Source organism: Nomascus leucogenys, chromosome 10 (genome assembly GCF_006542625.1).
Source record: "Nomascus leucogenys isolate Asia chromosome 10, Asia_NLE_v1, whole genome shotgun sequence".
Lineage (NCBI taxonomy): Eukaryota > Metazoa > Chordata > Mammalia > Primates > Hylobatidae > Nomascus > Nomascus leucogenys.
Genome location: NC_044390.1, coordinates 5,037,504 through 5,055,536, shown reverse-complemented (window position 1 = coordinate 5,055,536; position 18,033 = coordinate 5,037,504). Strand labels below are relative to the sequence as shown.

Genomic DNA, 18,033 nt, shown 5'->3' with positions numbered 1-18,033 from the left:
CTATAAGACATGTACATTCTATAAATCTTGGCATAGAGGTCAGCTTCCACTTGGAATCCCTATTCAGCCAGAGGGCAGTGACTTATTCAGTTGTGAATCACTCTATTCCCTTTTCACAGAGCGGGGGTAGGAAGTGGGGCAGTGAAGTGGGAAAAAAATCACTTTCTGTTATTACATAATACTTTTAATTAAATTAATTAAAAATTAATATTTTGGGACAGGGCCTGGCTCTATCGCCCAGGATGGAGTGCAGTGTGATCTCTTCTAACTGCAGCCTCCACCTCCTGGGCTTAAGCGATCCTCCTACTTCAGCTTCCTGTGTAGCTGGGACCACAGGCATGAGCCACCAAGTCAGACAAGTATTTTTTTTGTAGAAACGGGTTTCACTATGTTTCCCAGGCTGGTCTCAAAATCCTGAGCTCAAAGAATCTTCCTGCCTTGGCCTCCCAAAGTACTGGGATTACAGGGATGAGACACCGAACCTAGCCTATATAGTACTTTTTAAAGGAGACATCAAAACATGGTGGCTCCTGCCAGTAACCCCAGCACTTTGGAAGATGGAGGTGAGTGGGTCACCTAAGGTCAGAAGTTCAAGAGCAGCCTGGCCAACATGGTGAAATCTGGTCTCTACTAAAAAGACAAAAGTTAGGCAGGCATGGTGGTGTGCACCTGTAGTCACAGTTACTGGGGAGGCCAAGGCACAAGAATCGCTTAAACCTGGGAAGTAGAGGTTGCAATGAGCTGAAGTTGTGCCAGTGCACTGCAGCCTTGGTGGCAGAGTGAGTCTCCATCTCACAAAAACAAACACGCAAACAAAAAATAAAATAAAAAACAAAAGAGACATCAAAAGTACGTTTGTTCTTATGTGTAATAGATTTACTTTGTTTCCTCTTCATTGCTTTCTTTATTCCTTTTTTTTTTTCAGTTTGAGATAAATTGTAGGTTTTGTTTTGTTTTGTTTTTTGGCAGAATCTCATGCAGTCACCCAGGTTGGAGTGTAGTGGCGTGATCTCGGTTCACTGCAACCTCTGCCTCCTAGGTTCAAGGGATTCTTTTGCCCCAACCTCCCGAGTATGTGGGACTACAGGCCCGCACAACCACACCAGGCTAATTTTTGTACTTTTAGCAGAGATGGGGTTTCACCATGTTGGCCAGGCTGGCCTTGATCTCCTGACCTCAGGTGATCCACTCGCCTTGGCCCCCCAAAGTGCTGGGATTACAGGCGTGAGCAACCACGCCTGGCTGAGATAAATCTTAGTTTTCAAAATTTCTTTTTTAATACATAATCATGGAGATGAGTCTGCAACGCCGAATGGAGGAGGCAGGAACCGGAGCATGAGCAGTAGCTGGGTGGGCACCATGGCTGGGATCACCACCATCAGGGAAGTGAAGCGCAAGATCCAGGTTCTGCTGCACCAGGCAGGTGATGCAGAGGAGCGAGCTGAGCGCTTCCAGTGAGAAGCTGAGGGAGAAAGGTGGGCCCGGGAACAGGCTGAGGCTGAGGTGGCCTCTGTGAACGGTAGGATCCAGCTGGTTGAAGAAGAGCTGGACTGTGCTCAGGAGCGCCTGGCCACTGCCCTGCAAAAGCTGGAAGAAGCAGGAAAAGCTGCTGCTGAGAGTGAGAGAGATATAAACGTTATTGAAATCTGGGTCTTAAAAGATGAAGAAAAGATGGAACTCCAGGAAATCCAACTCAAAGAAGCTAAGCACATTGCAGAAGAGGCAGATGGGAAGTATGAAGAGGTGGCTCGTAAGTTGGTGATCATTGAAGGAGACATGGAATGCACAGAGGAATGAGCTGAGCTGGCAGAGTCCCATTATTGAGAGATGGATGAGCAGATCAGACTGATGGACCAGAACCTGAAGTGTCTGAGTGCAGCTGAAGAAAAGTACTCTCAAAAAGAAGACAAATGTGAGGAAGAGATGAAGATTCTTACTGATAATCTCAAGGAGGCAGAGACCCGTGCTGAGTTTGCTAAGAGATCAGTCACCAAGCTCAAAAAGACAATGATGACTTGGAAGATAAACTGAAATGCACCAAAGAGGAACACCTCTGTACACACAGGATGCTGGACCAGACTCCGCTTGACCTGAATGAGATGTAGAATGCCCCAGACCCACCCTGGTGCTGCTCCTCCCTCTGACCCTGACTCCGCCTGAGGCCAGCCTGCCTGAAGCTGAGCTTTACCTCAGGGCTGATCTTTAACTGGAAGGCTGCTTTCTCCTTTCACCACCCCCTCCTCCCCTGCCTCTTTTTCGCCAAACCGTCTCTGCCTCTTCCTGGAGATTCCAGCTGGGCTAGAGGGTGAGAACCTTTGGAAACAACATTTAAGGGAATGTGAGCCCAATGCATAATGTCTTTAAAAAGCATGTTGTGATGTAAAATAATAATAATAATAACTTCTGAAAGATGCCTTTGTCACATCCTATAATCAGCTCACATCATTTTTTTCTGTATATTTTCCAGTTATTTTCCTGTTGACCCCAGAATTTGTTAGATTTTTTTAAAAAACAATTTCAAAATAGTTTCTGTTGGAAACTAGTTGCGTGTGGTTCAGATTGAGGTCTGCATGCTTTCTAGTCTTTATTTTTTATTGAAAACCTTTAGTACCTAATACAGAAGTTTGATTGTTTCCGTGTGTACCTGGTAAAGATGTCAGTGACCTTTTACCTTAACATCAAAATGTAGTTTAACCAATTAGTCTATTTTTCAGTTTTCTTTCCTTATGTCATCTGTGAACATCTTGAGCTGTGAGCTAGTAAGTGCATGTTTCCCTCAAGGCCCTCTGGTCCATTCTGGACTAATGTTGAAAGATGGATTGGATTGGCATGGAACTTTTGGGGTGGCCAGACCAAACACGAGGCCATGGGGGCTACGAAGTCTGGCGGAGTCAAAGGAATGAGAAAAGACAAGTTAAGAATGCATAAGGTGGGTCCAGGGGGCCAATGCGGGTATGGAGGCTGCAACAGACCCGAGCTCTGGAAGCCCACACTATTTATTGGTGATCAAATAAAGAAGCAGGTGGTGAGGATGTGGGGGTTGAAAGGAAGTGGTGCATCAAGCACATGATCTATAGGGGTGTGTCAGTTTAGCATTTATATGGAACATGTTCTGTGACTTGAGATCATGGGGAACTTGAGATCATGTTCTTCTAGTTTAAGATACAATTATTTTATGAGCCTGGGAGTGCTAGAAGCAAGGAAGCAGCCAGTCTGGGCACATTCCAGAGCCTACGAGGGGTTTTATGCCCTGGGCTTAGATTATGGTGCAGCAGGGCAGGCTTCAACCCTTTGGCACAGAGCTTGGTGTTCCAAAGGCCACAAGGGGTTTTAGACCCTGGACCCCGGCATATTCCAAGACTCTTTTTATATTATGTCAGACTAGCAAGCCCTACCTCAGCTTTTCCCCAACATGGAATGCTATTCTAAAAGCACCCATGTATTCTTTTTTTTTTTCTTTTTTTGAGATGGAGTTTCACTCTTGTTGCTCAGGCTAGAGTGCAATGGTGTGATCTAGGCTCACTACAACCTCTGCCTCCTGGGTTCAAGTGATTCTCCTGCCTCAGCCTCCTGAGTAGCTGGGACTACAGGCACCCAGCCACCACGCCCAGCTAAATTTTTGGATTTTTAGTAGAGATGGGGTTTCATCATGTTGGCCAGGCTCGTCTCAAACTCCTAACCTCAGGTAATCTACCCACCTCAACCTCCCAAAGTGCTGAGATTATAGGCATGATCCATTGAACCTGGCCACCCATGTATTCTTGATTGAAAAATTTTGCTTATATCTTAGTTCTACAGCTGACCCTCTTTCACTGTTTTCAAGGTCAATAGCTGTGTGTTCACACTTCTGTGTTTTATAAATGTTACTGTGATTTTCTTGTAAGGAAAAATTAAATGTTGGGAATCAATGGCATCAGAACCTTGCAAATGAAGTTTCTTTAGCCCAGGCATGTGAAAGATGCTTCTCTAATTTTCAAGGATAGGGGTGATAAAGACCAACCCTTCCCATTAGCACTTCCAGGCTCCAATGTAAGAATTCAGGCACATGTTTTCACTCATCTCAGACATTCTCAGGGTAACTTGGTGAAAATTTCTCTTTCTCTGAGCCCCAGTGAGCCTCCCTGCAACTAGGAGATGAGGGGCCGGACCAGAAAAGCTCAACCTGGGTGACCCTGGTCCCTGAAATGATTGGCAAATAGAGTGCGTGTCTGGGTGTGGCTTTTCTTGTGGGAGAGGGGAGCGCCCAGTTGAAATTAGAATTTTAAATGGGATGTAGTACCCCAAAAATAAAAAAGAATAAAAAAATGCAAAAGAATGGAAGAAACAGAGGTGTAGACTCAGACACAGAGACCATCTTCGAGGCCTTTCTCTGTATGAGGACATCACAGCAAAATCTAAAGCAGGTCATGTCAGTCCCTGGCAGGGAACCCTCCACCTGCTTCCCGTGTCCCCCAGGACAAAAGCCCAACCCCTTGCCGTGGCTCCACAGCCCTGTGTCCAGGGCCCCTGCCAGTGTCCAGCCTCCTCCTGGGAGCTTGCCCTCATCTCATGAATCCCTCAGTCACATTTGCTTTTCTGTTTTCCCAAACAACAAAACCCTTCCTGTCTCTGATCATTGTCCCTGCTCTTACTCTATGTCCCTAAATGATCACAGCCCTGTCCCTTTCTCCTCCTTCAGGTCTAGGCTCAGAGCTGTCTCCCATTCCTGCCCACCTCCATCTGAAGTTCCCTCTGCCCGTCAGTCTCTATCATGTTACTCAGGTTCTATTATCTCTGCATCAATCACATCAGAAATGCTTTTTTTTTTTTTTTTTTTTTTTTTTTGAGAGACAGAATCTCACTCTATTGCCCAGGCTGTGAGTGCAGTCTTGTGATCTTGGCTCACTGCAACCTCTGTTTCCTGGGTTCAAGTGATTCTTGTGCCTCAGCCTCCCAAGTAGCTGAGATTACAGGTGTGTGCCACCACACCCAGCTAATTATTGTATTTTTATTTTTATTTTATTTTATTTTTGAGTCTCACATTGTCACCCAGGCTGAAGTGCAGTGGCATGATCTTGGCTCACTGCAACTGCCACCTCCTGGGTTCAAGTGATTCTCCTGCCTCAGCCTCCTGAGTAGCTGGGATTACAGACACCCACCAAGCCCAGTTGCTTTTTGTATTTTTAGTAGACATGGGGTTTCACCATGTTGGCCAGGCTGGTCTCTGACATCTGACCTCAAGTAATCCACCCTCCTTGGCCTTCCAGAGTGCTAGTATTACAGGCATCAGCCACCATGCCTGGCTCAATTTTTGTATTTTTAGTAGAGACAGGGTTTCACCATGTTGGCCAGGCTGGTCTCGAACTCCTGAGCTCAAGCGATCCTCACACCTCAGCCTCCTAAGTAACTGGGACCACAGACACACAGACGTGCACGACCATGCCTTGCTAAGTTTTTGTATTTTTGGTAGAGATGGGGTTTCATCATGTTGCCCAGGCTGGTCTCAAACCTGAGCTCAAGAGATCTATGCACCTTGGCCTCCCAGAGTGCTGGGATGACAGGCATGAGCCACCGCACCCAGCCTTTGCATGAGGTTTGGTCAGGTCTGGATCTGTGCCCTAAAGGGGAGCTCATCCCACCCCAGCTCCCCACTGCTGCAGCGTGTGTGTGGGCTTCTCCGGGAGGGGAGTGGGAGTTTTCCTGTAGGAGTTTATTGTCCCTGGTGTGGTCGGCAGCATAGGGGACCGTATTTCCTCAGGATGAGGTCTCCTTTGTATGTGTGATTGTGTTCCAGGGAGGGGGTGTGTTGATTCTGAGCAATAAACAACATATTTCTAACATTCAGGATTGACTTCCAAACACTCTTGGTACATGAGGAAGAAACCCGGAAGAGGAAGAGGAAAGCAAAGGAGTCAGGGATGGCTCTTCCTCAGGTGAGATGATATTTTTGGGGGATTGTTCTGTCTCCTTCCTTTCAGAAACCCTGGGCCTTGGAGTTGGGAATCTTCTCTGAGTCTCAAGTGTCCTGCCTGACAGGTTTGCTCGCACTCACCCATGCCTTCCCTCAGTCCCTCTCATCTTGCTTAGATTCCATCTCTCATGACCCAGTGACATGAACTTGGGAAGAGGCTGCACTGGGCATGGTCCTGGGAAGGGCTCACACCCAGACATGGATGGAGATGGGGTGAGGGTCCCATGGTGTCAGTGCTGTTGGGCAGCAGGGATTGTTCAGGGGCCACATCTGGATGAACTGTCAGCTCTCTGTGGACCAGGATTACAGCAGCTGCCAATGGAAGTCATGTATTCATGTGTACAAAGTACGTGGTAAATTCTAGAAAATGCAACCAGTAAGGGGAAATGTTTTCTGCCCAATTTTATACTACGTTTTTAGTTTTTTGAGTGAGTTACTGTGTTTCTGACTCCAAAAATCTTAGTAATTAGAATGGAAAGTTCATACACAGACATGAAAGATAGAAGATATTTTATTCCATCATTATTTTAAGAATAGGAAATCAACCTAAATAATAGCAGGAGATTCCTTAAACCATTCTTATCACATTAAGCTCATGGAGACTGTGGTGTTACTGTGGAGAGGTTAGTGAAACAGGTGTTTTCATTAAACATGGTTATAATTTTTGTCATTATTATTAAATTATGATAATATTATTGTATCTTAAATATATGAAGTCTTGCTTTGTCGCCCAGGCTGAAGTGCAGTGGCATGATCTTGGCTCACAGCAACCTCCACCTTCCAGGTTCAGGTGATTCTCCTGCCTCAGCCTCCCAAGTAGCTGGGATCATAGGCGCGCGTCACCATGCCCAGCTAATTTTGTTATATTTTTATTAGTGACGGGTATCACCATGTTGGCCAGGCTGGTCTCGAACTGCTGATCTCAGGTGATCTGCCCACCTCAGCCTCCCAGAGTGCTGAGATTACAGGTGCAAGGCACCGTGCCCAGCCCCACCAATTATTATTAAATACATATTTTTATATTTAACCATCATATGATGTATCTATTTGTTTTGTGGTAAAACTCCAAGCAAAGCTGCAGCTTAGACTTTTTGCCATAAAGCGTCTCCTTTCCCTGTCACATCCTCCACCCTCCTTCCAGCCTCACTGGGGAGCCGCTACTGTCAGTTCTGTGTCAGGTGTCAGAGCAAGTCTCGTACACGTGTATTTCTGCATCGCTATGAGACTTAAAAAAAAATTCTGCTGTAAATTAAAAAAAATACTTTTTTACAAAAATTAGCTGAGCACACCTGCATTCCTACAGATATCTGAAGCTTCCTCCAGGTCAAGCAGTTGAAAGGGTGATTGCTTCCTCTAGGATGGGGCATTTCCTGTTTTCTTAGATCTGACGAGATTCCCGCCTGCCCCCAACTGCCAATGTATCCTTTTCCAGCAAGAGGAGATTCCTCTTCAGTTCAACAAAACTTACTACTTTTTATATTTGTAAAATCTTTATATACACACTCACATATACAATATACACACACATATACATATACATACATATACACACACACAAATGTATATATTTTGAACAACTTTTACAGTTTGAAAATCTGGGGAAAATGACAACCCTTTGTATTAACATCTAGTTTTTTGTGAGTCTCTGTAAGTTTCATTCTTTTGTTGACCTATATATATATGTCAACACATACACACACAATGGATTTTCATACTTTGAGTAATCTAGTTTTCATGTATTTTCTTTTATTTTGAGACTGGGTCTCAGTGTGTTGCCCAGGCTGGAGCACAGTGGCGTGATCTTAGCTCACTGCAACTTCCACCCTCAGGCTCAAACCATCATCCTACCACAAGCTCCCAAGTAGCTGGAACCACAGGTGCCATGCCAGGCTAACTTTTATGTGTTTTTTTTTGTTTTTGTTTGTTTGTTTGTTTGTTTTGAGATGGAGTCTCTGTTGCCCAGGCTGGAGTGCAGTGGTGTGATTTTGGATCATTGCAACCTCTGCCTCCTGGGATCAAGCAATTCTTCTGCATCAGCCTCCCGGGTAGCTGGGATAACAGGCCTGTGCCACCGTGCCTAGCCAGATTTTAGTTTCTGATCTTTCACTGTGGACGTTGTCATCTCTGAAGACATTACTCATACTCTGTCTCATCTAGATACTGAATGTCACTTGGTGTGTCAATAAAAGTTTCTGGGCTGGGCACGATGGATCACACATGTAATTTGCACTTTGAGAGGCTGAGGCAGGCAGATCACAAGGTCAGGAGTTTGAGGCCAATATTGTGAAACCCCGTTTCTACTAAAAATACAAAAATTAACTGGCCGTGGTGGTGTGCACCTGTAATACCAGCTACTCAGGAGGCTAAGGCAGGAGAATCGCTTGATCCTGGGAGGTGGAGGCTGCAGTGAGTGGAGACTGTGCCATTGCACTCCAGCCTGGGCAGCAGAGTGAGACTCCACCTCAAAAAATAATAATAAAGCACAACTGGGAAGACAAAATGTGGTGATAAAGCCCTTACTCGGATTTGTCAGAACATTCACTGCAATTAAATCCATGCTTTCCCCTCCCCTCTTCTCATTTTCTGTAAAGATAAGAACTCCTTATGGCCGGGCGCAGTGGTTCAAGCCTGTAATCCCAGCACTTTGGGAGGCCGAGGCGGGCGGATCACGAGGTCAGGAGATCGAGACCATCCTGGCTAACACGGTGAAACCCCGTCTCTACTAAAAATACAAAAAATTAGCCGGGCATGGTGGTGGGCGCCTGTAGTCCCAGCTACTCGGGAGGCTGAGGCAGGAGAATGGCGTGAACCCAGGAGGCGGAGCTTGCAGTGAGCCGAGATCGCGCCACTGCACTCCAGCCTGGGGGACAGAGAAAGACTCCGTCTCAAAAAAAAAAAAAAAAAAAAAAGAACTCCTTCCATAATCATTTCCTTAAAATGTGTTTTCCTTTCAGGGTCTATTGACATTCAGGGACGTGGCCATAGAATTCTCTCAGGAGGAGTGGAAATGCCTGGACCCTGCTCAGAGGACTCTATACAGGGACGTGATGTTGGAGAATTATAGGAACCTGGTCTCCCTGGGTGAGGATAACTTCCTTCCAGAAGTGGGGATGTGCCCTTGTGTATCTTTGCATTTTCTCTTTTTTTTAATACAGTGTCTTGCTCTGTCACCCAGGGTGGAGTGCAATGATGTGATCATGGCTCACTGCAATCTTGAATTCCTGGGCTGAAGTGATTGTCCCACCTCATCCTCCCCCGGTAGCTGGTACAGGTGCATGCCACCATGTCGGGCTACTTTTTTAGTTTTTTTTTTTAGAGACACATTCTTGCTGTGTTGTTGAAGTTGGTCTTGATCTCCTAGGCTCAAGAGATCCTCCTCGGCCTCCCGAGTAGCTGGGATTACAGGCCCCAACCCCCATAACTAATTATTGGCTTTTATTTTTAAAATTTTTGCATATGTATGTCCTTAAGGCCAATATGAGTCTTCTGTAGAAAACATGTAGTTGGTTCCTGTTGATTCAGCCAGTCTTTGCCTTCTGAGTGCAGAGTTAAATATTTACATTTGAAGTATTACTGATGGAGAAGACCTTACCATTGTGTTTCTGTTACATATTATCTGTATTTCTTGTAGATTTTTTTGGTTCTTCATTTCTCATTTACTACTTTTTGTGTTTAATAGCTTTTTTGTGTAGACATGCTTTGACTCCCTTCTTATTTATTTTTTGTTTGTTTATGACAGAGTCTCACTCTGTCGCCAAGGCTACAGTTCAGTGGTACAATCTTGGGTCACTGCAACTGGCTCTGCCTCTCCAGCTCAACGGATCCTTGTGCTCCAGTGGCTCGTGCCTGTAATCCCAGCACTTAGAGAGGCCAAGGCAGGCAAATCACCTGAGGTCAGGAATTCAAAACCAGTCTGGCTAACATGGCAAAACTCCATCTCTACTGAAAATACAAAAATTAGCCAGACAGTGTGGTGGGCACCTGTAAGCCCTGCTACTCAAGAGGCTAATGCAGGAGAGTCACTTGAACCTGGGAGGCGAAGGTTGCAGTGAGCTGAGACTGTGCCACTGCCCTCCAGCCTGGGTGACAGAACGAGACTCTGTCACACACACACACACAAAAAATTCCATAACCTGCAAAAACTACTCTTTCTCCACCAGAACTCTTTATTTACGTCAGAATTATTTGTGTATGTTGCATTTTCATCAACATATATGTATATTGTGTTTTCATGCTTTTTTCTTCTAAATAATAGAAAAAAAGTTGAATTATGAAGAAAAGGTACACTTATAACAGTTTCTGTATCTGTCCTTTTATTTGCCTATTTATTTATTTATTTATTTGTTGATGAGATGAAGTTTTGTTCTTGTCACCCATGCTGGAGTGCAATGGCACAATCTCGGGTCACTCCAACCTCCAACTCCCAGGTTCAAGTGATTCTCCTGCCTCAGTTTCCCGAGTAGCTGGGATTACAGGCATGTGCCACCACGCCTGGCCAATTTTGTGTTTTAATAGACACACGGTTTCTCTTTTTTTGTCTGGCCGATCTCAAACTCCTGCCCTCAGGTGATCCGTCAACCTCAGCCTACGAAACTGCTGCCATTACATGTATAAACCACCGCACCCAGCCTATCTGTCTTTTAATTTACCTTTACTGGAGAACTTTATATATATTTGTGGGTTGGAATGACTCTTCAGACTTCTTTCATTTCTTTCTTTTTCTTTTTCTTTTTTTTTTTTTTTTTTTTTTGGAGACAGAGTCTCAGTCTGTCATCCAGGCTGGAGCGCAATGGCTCAATCTTGGCTAACTGCAACCTCTGCTTCCCGAGTTCAAGTGATTTTCCTGCCTCAGTCCCCCAAGTAGATGGGACTACAGGCACATGTCACCACACCTGGCTAATTTTTTGTATTGTTTTTTGTAGAGGCAGAGGCGGAGTTTCATGGTGTTAGCCAGGATGGTTTCAATCTCCTGACCTTGTGATCCTGCTACCTCAGCCTCCCAAAGTGCTGGGATTACAGATGTAAACCACCATGCCCGGCTGGCCTCAAAGTTTGTAAAACATGTTATTGCTATTAGATGGCTTCAAGTATTACAAGATTTATAGTACAGGCTCTTAACTTCCTTTGTTTAATAAGATTTGTCAGCCTTCAGTGATGTTGATCATGAGATGCTCACTTTCCTGTCTCAGTCATTTCACTGTCCTGTCAGAAATACCTTAGACTGGCCAGCTGAGGTGGGTCATGCCTCTAATCCCAGCAGTTTGGGATGCCGAGGTGGGCGAATCGCTTGAAGTCGGGAGTTTGAGACCAGTCTGGCCAACATGGTGAAACCTCGAATCTACTAAATACAAAAAATTGGCCAGGTATAGTGGCTCATGCCTGTAATCCCAGCACTTTGGGAGGCTGAGATGGGCAGATCACCTGAGTTCAGGAGTTTGAGACCAGCCTGGCCAACATGGTGAAACCCCGTCTCTACTAAAAATACAAAAATTAGCTGGGCATGGTGGCGCACGGCTGTAATCCCCAGTACTCGAGAGGCTGAGGCAGGACAATCTCTTGAACCTGGGAGGTGGAGGTTGTAGTGAGCCAAGATTGCCCCACTGCACTCCAGTCCAGGTGACAAAGTAAGACTCTGGGCTGAGGCAGGAGAATCTCGAGGCAGGAGAATCATGCCACTACACTCCAGCCTGGGTGACAGAGTGTGACTCAGTCTCAGAAACAAACAAACAAAGAAATAAACTGGGAGGCTTCAGACACAGAAATTTATTTCTCATGAATTTGGAAAGTGGGAAATCCAAGAGCAAGGTGCCAGCCAAATTGGTTCCTGGCGAGAGCCTTCTTCATGGTTTAGCCCAGCCACCTTCCTGCTGTGTCCTGACGTGGTGGAAAGAGGAACAGGAAACGAGCTCTTTAATATCTCTTTTTATAAAAGCACAAGCCCTATTCACGAGTGGTCAACACCCGTGACCAAATTCTCTCAAAGGCCCCATCTGCAGAACATCCTATTAGAGAATAAGAACTCTGAACATGGCTTTTGGCCAATAAGAACATTCAGACCAGGGAGCCTGCATCATATTGTTTGTTTTTATTGTGCAACTTGTTATATACAATGTTTTCTCTGATCTGTTTATAAATTTTCCCAGTACACATTCTATGTTTTATATTTTATGCTAGTGAACTAGATAACTAAGGGCAATGCATATATATAGAATTGCTGTATTTCCTGACTGTTTCATAAATGTAGTTGTGACATCATAATTGCACCCTCTGACACTGTTAGTCAATTCTTTTTTTTTTTTTTTTTTGAGACGAAGTCTCACCCTTTCACTCAGGCTGGAGGGCAATGGTGCAATCTCGGCTCACTATAACCTTTGCCTACCAGGTTCCAATGATTGTCCTACCTCGGCCTCCCAAGTAGCTGAGATTATAGGTGTACACCACCACGCCCAGCTAATTTTTTTTGTATTTTTAGTAGAGTTAGGGATTCACCATCTTGGCCAGGCAACTCTGGAAATCCTGACCTCATGATCTGCCCGCCTTGGCCTGCCAAAGTGCTGGGATTACAGGCATGAGCCATCGCGCCCAGCCATTAGTCAATTCTTATTCCTTATAATGCTGTGTATATTTTTTACCTCATAACTCAGCAGGTAGTGATCTTAACATGTATTTCAGTTCTTATATTGTGTGCTGGTGGTAAATAGAAGTTGTGGCTTTTTTCTTAACAGGGAATTGTTTAGAATTCTGCAGGTTGTATAAATGTACTTGTTATTTGCTTGCTAGTTTTATTGGTTACAATATTTTACTAACTAACTTTTATGATTGTATGTAAAGCTTTTCGGTATGTGGTATGCAATATAACTGACAGAGTCCATTAGTTAATGCCATTTTTTTTTTTGAGACGGAGTTTCACTCTTGTTGCCCAGGCTGGAGTGCAATGACGTGATCTTGGCTCACTGCAACCTACGCCTCCTGGGTTCAAGTGATTCTCCTGCCTCAGCCTTCCTGAGTAGCTGGGATTACAGGCATGAGCCACCATACCCGGCTAATTTTGTATTGTTAGTAGAGACGAGTTTTCTCCATGTTTGTCAGGCTGGTCTCGAACTCCTGATCTCAGGTGATCCGCCTGCCTCGGCCTCCCAAAGTGCTAGGATTACAGGTGTGAGCCACCGCGCCCGGCATTAATGTCACATTAACTAGGGCACTGTGGCTTACGCCTGCAATCCTAGGACTTTGAGAAGCTGAGGCGGGTGGCTCATTGAGGTCAAAAGTTCGAGACCAGCCCGGCCAATATGGTGAAACCTTATATCTACTAAAAATACAAAAATTAGCCAAGCATGCTGGCATGTGCCTGTAATCCCAGGTACTCAGGAGGCTGAGGCAAAAGAATGGCTTGAACCCAAAAGGTGGAGGTTGCAGTGAGCCGAGATCGGGCCATTGCACTCCAGCCTGTTGTGACAAGTGAAACTTCATCTCAAAAATAAAAAAATACAAAATTTTTTAAAAAATGTCACAATGTGCCTTTTCTGCATAGATATAGGTAATTTTATGACAGTTATTCAGAAAAATATTGTATTAACTTTTTTTTTTTTGAGATAGTTTCTCTTTGTCACCCAGGCTGAAGTACAGTGTTCTGATCTCAGCTCACTGCAACCTCTGCCTCTTGGGTTCAAGCGATTCTTGTGCCTCAGCCTCCTGAGTAGCTGGGACTACAGATGTAGGCCACCACACCTGGCTACATTTTGTAATCTTTTCTTGTCTTCTCAGTGCTATGATTGTTTGACAATACAGAATTTCCATTGATTTTGGTTATCCTTACATGAGCTTGTTGTGGATTATGTACCAATATAGTATATCGTGTGGTCCTTTAGCATTTATTTGTATACAGTAAATATGCTGTAAATATGAAGAATATATACTTTTCATTGATGTGACAGTGATATGTTTTTTGCAAACTGTTAGACACTTTAGGGTCACAGTGGAAAAATACTCCTTACTTTAGGCTTATACACATTTGTGCGCTGTCAGTGTTTTGTCGTGATATTGGAAATAGGGTTCCGTAGAAATGATTTGAAGCACATGTAATCGCCCTTTATCTAATAAAGAATCTTACGCTTTTGTGTTCCTAAACTTTGAAGATCATGTTTGGGAAGTTGAAAATAAGTATTTTTGTAGTGTCACATTTACACATTTCAGTATTATTTACCATCTGTACTGAACTGGAAACCTATTGGTGTTTATATTTTGTAGATATCTCTTCCAAATGCATGGTGAAGGAGTTCTTGTCAGCTGCTCAAGGCAAGAGAGAAGAGTTCCACACAGGAACATTGGAAAGACATGAAAGTCATCACATTGGACACTTTTGCTTTCAGGAAATTGATAAAGATATTCGTAACTTAGAGTTTCAGTGGCAAGAAGATGAAAGAAATAGCCATGAAGCACCCATGACAGAAATCAAAAAGTTGACTGGTAGTACAGACCGATATGATCAAAGGCATTTTGGAAACAAGCCTATTAAAGATCAGCTTGGGTCAAGCTTTCATTCACATCTGCCTGAACTCCACATATTTCAGACCCAAGGGAAAATTGATAATCAAGTTGAGAAGTCTATCAACAATGCTTCCTTAATTTCAACAGCCCAAAGAATTTCTTGTAGGCCCAAAACCCATATTTCTAATAATTATGGGAATAATTTCCTGAATCATTTGTTACTCACACAAAAACAGGAGGTACACATGAGAAAAAAGTCTTTCCAATGTAATGAGAGTGGCACAGCCTTTAATTATAGCTCACTCTTAAGGAAACATCAGATAATCCATTTAGGAGAGAAACAATATAAATGTGATGTATGTGGCAAGGTCTTTAATCGGAAGCGAAACCTAGCATGTCATCATAGATGTCACACTGGTGAGAAACCTTACAGGTGTAATGAGTGTGGCAAGACCTTCAGTCAGACGTATTCCCTTACATGCCATCATAGACTTCATACTGGAGAGAAACCTTACAAATGTGAAGAATGTGACAAAGCTTTCAGTTTCAAATCAAACCTTAAAAGACATAGGAGAATTCATGCTGGAGAGAAACCATACAAGTGTAATGAATGTGGCAAGACCTTTAGTCAGACGTCATCCCTTACATGCCATCGTAGACTTCATACTGGAGAGAAACCTTACAAGTGTAATGAGTGTGGCAAGACCTTTAGTCGAAAGTCATCCCTTACATGCCATCGTAGACTTCATACTGGAGAGAAACCTTATAAGTGTAATGAGTGTGGCAAGACCTTTAGTCAGGAGTTAACCCTTAAATGCCATCGTAGACTTCATACTGGAGAGAAACCTTACGAGTGTAATGAGTGTGGCAAGGTTTTTAATAAAAAAGCAAACCTTGCACGTCATCATAGACTTCATACTGGAGAGAAACCCTACAAGTGTACTGAGTGTGTCAAGACGTTCAGTCGAAATTCAGCCCTTGTAATTCATAAGGCTATTCATATTGGAGAGAAACGTTACAAGTGTAATGAGTGTGGCAAGACGTTCCGTCGAATTTCAGCTCTTGTAATTCATACGGCAATTCATACTGGAGAGAAACCTTACAAGTGTAATGAATGTGGCAAGGGTTTTAATCGAAAATCACACCTTGCATGTCATCATAGACTTCATACTGGAGAGAAACCTTACAAGTGTAATGAATGTGGCAAGGTTTTTAATCGAAAAACACACCTTGCACATCATCATAGACTTCATACTGGAGATAAACCTTACAAGTGTAATGAATGTGGCAAGGTTTTTAATCAAAAAGCACACCTTGCACGTCATCATAGACTTCATACTGGAGAGAAACCCTACAAGTGTAACGAATGTGGCAAGGTTTTTAATCAAAAAGCAAACCTTGCACGTCATCATAGACTTCATACTGGAGAGAAACCTTACAAGTTTAATGAGCGTGGCAAAGTTTTTAATTGAAAAGCAAAGCTTGCACATCATCATACAATTCATACTGGAGAGAAACCTTACAAGTGCAATGAGTGTGGCAAGACCTTCCGTCACAATTCAGTCCTTGTAATTCATAAGAATTCATACTGGAGAGAAACCTTACAAGTGTAATGAATGTTGCAAAATTTTTAATCAACAAGCACACCTTCCATGTCATCATAGACTTCATAGTGGAGAGAAACCTTAGAAATGTGAAGCATGAGACAAAGTTTACAGTCACAAATCAAGCCTCAAAAGACAGGAGAATTCATACTGGAGAGAAAGCTTACAAAGGTGAAGAATATCACAAAGTGTTCAGTCACAAGTCAAACGTTGAAAGACATAAAATAATTCATACTGGAGAGAAACCATAAAATTGTAAGAGTTTGTGACCAGGGCCGGGCGTGGTGGCTCACGCCTGTAATCCTAGCACTTTGGGAGGCCAAGGCAGACGGATCACAAGGTCAGGAGATCGAGACCATCCTGGCTAACATGGTGAAACCCCGTCTCTACTAAAAAATACAAAAAATTAGCTGGATATGGTGGCGGGCGCCTGTAGTCCCAGCTACTCAAGAGGCTGAGGCAGGAGAATGGCGTGAACTCGGGAGGTGGAGCTTGCAGTGAGCCTAGATTGTGCCACTGCACTCCAGCCTGGGGGACAGAGACTCCATCTCAAAAAAAAAAAAAGAGTTTGTGACAAGGCTTTCGGGCATGATTCACACCTGGCACAACATACTAGAATTTATACTGGAGAGAAACCTTACAAGTGTAATGAGTCTTGCAAAGCCTTAATGAGCAGTCAACACTTATTCACCATCAGGCAATCCATGATGAAGGAAACTTTACTAACGTAATGATTGTCATCAAGTCTTCAGTAACGCTACAACCGTTGCAAATCATTGGAGAACCCATAAGGAAGAGAGATCATACAAGTGTAATAATTGGCAAATTCTTCAGACATCGTCCATACCTTGCAGTTCATTGGCAAACTCATACTGGAGAGAAACCTTGCAAATGTCATGACTGAGGCAAGGTCTTCAGTCAAACTTCATCCTATGCAAAACATGGGAGAATTCATACAGGAGAGAAACCTCACAAGTGTGATGATGGTAGCAAAGCATTTACGTCACGTACACACCTCATTAGACATCAGAGAATCCATACTGGACAGAAAACTTACAAATGTCATCAGTGTGGCAAGGTCTTCAGTCTGACTTCACTCCTTGCAGAATATCAGAAAATTCATTTTTGAGGTAATTGTTCCAAATGCAATGAGTAGAGCAAACCATCAAGCATTAATTGACATTAAAGTGTTTATGTTAAGAAGATTGGGCTGGCCGCAGTGTCTCACGCCTGTAATCCCAGCACTTTGGGAGGCCAAGGCGGGTAGATCACTTGAGGTCAGGAGTTTCAGATCAGTCTGGCCAACAGACGTGAGCCACTTTTCCCAGTTTGCTTTTTGTTCTTTAACAAAAACTGATAGAGATGTTTATGGGTATTGTGTTGAATCTAAATCACATTGGGTTATATAATCATTTAACAATATTAATTTTTCCAAACCAGCAATATGGGTTATTATCTCTGTATATGTTCTTAATCATATTGAGCTATGTTTGTAGATTTCAAGGTACAAACTTCTCACCTTTTTACTTTTATTCCTAAGTATTTCTTACTTTAAGTTCTCTAGCAAATGGAAGTGTTTTTAAATTTTCTTTTAAAATTGTTTATTGTTAATGTATGGAAATTCAACTAATTTTTGGTGCTGATATTGTATTGTGCAAATACACTGAATGTGTTTATTAGTTCCAGTAGTATTTTGGTTGAGTCTTTGTGATTTTCTACGTGGAAGATCATGTCATCTACAAACAAATATAATTTTACTTCTTTCTTTCTGATTTGGATGGGTTTGATTTCTTTTGCTATTTCATTGCTCTGGCTAGGACAGCTAGTATTTATTGATTAGAAGAGGTGAGAGCACTCTTGCATCATGTGAGATCCTACAGGAAAATCATTCCATGTTCCCTGCTTCGTTATCTACTCGTTGGTCATTTCATGGATGGTCTTTCTATTGTTGAGGTAAATTTCCTTTTCTATCTATTTTGTTTAGGATTTCTA

General features: G+C 43.3%; 1 protein-coding gene and 2 pseudogenes across 2 annotated transcripts in view; all 3 read left to right on the top strand.

Annotated features, from left to right (window-relative positions):
- ZNF813 (zinc finger protein 813) overlaps positions 1-16,359 on the top strand; it is a 26,486-nt gene extending 10,127 nt beyond the window's left edge. The window contains exons 2-5 of one of the 2 annotated variants that reach the window (XM_030819747.1): positions 5,825-5,912; positions 8,905-9,031; positions 14,198-15,645; positions 15,982-16,359. In XM_030819747.1, coding sequence (XP_030675607.1) covers positions 5,898-5,912; positions 8,905-9,031; positions 14,198-15,645; positions 15,982-16,050 — 1,659 coding nt within the window. In that variant the 5' untranslated portion in view covers positions 5,825-5,897 and the 3' untranslated portion in view covers positions 16,051-16,359. Of the gene's footprint in view, positions 1-5,824; positions 5,913-8,904; positions 9,032-14,197 lie in introns of both variants that reach the window. The other variant, XM_030819746.1, reaches the window with a different exon arrangement.
- On the top strand, positions 1,360-2,310 carry LOC100598982 (annotated as a pseudogene).
- On the top strand, positions 16,050-18,033 carry LOC115836952 (annotated as a pseudogene).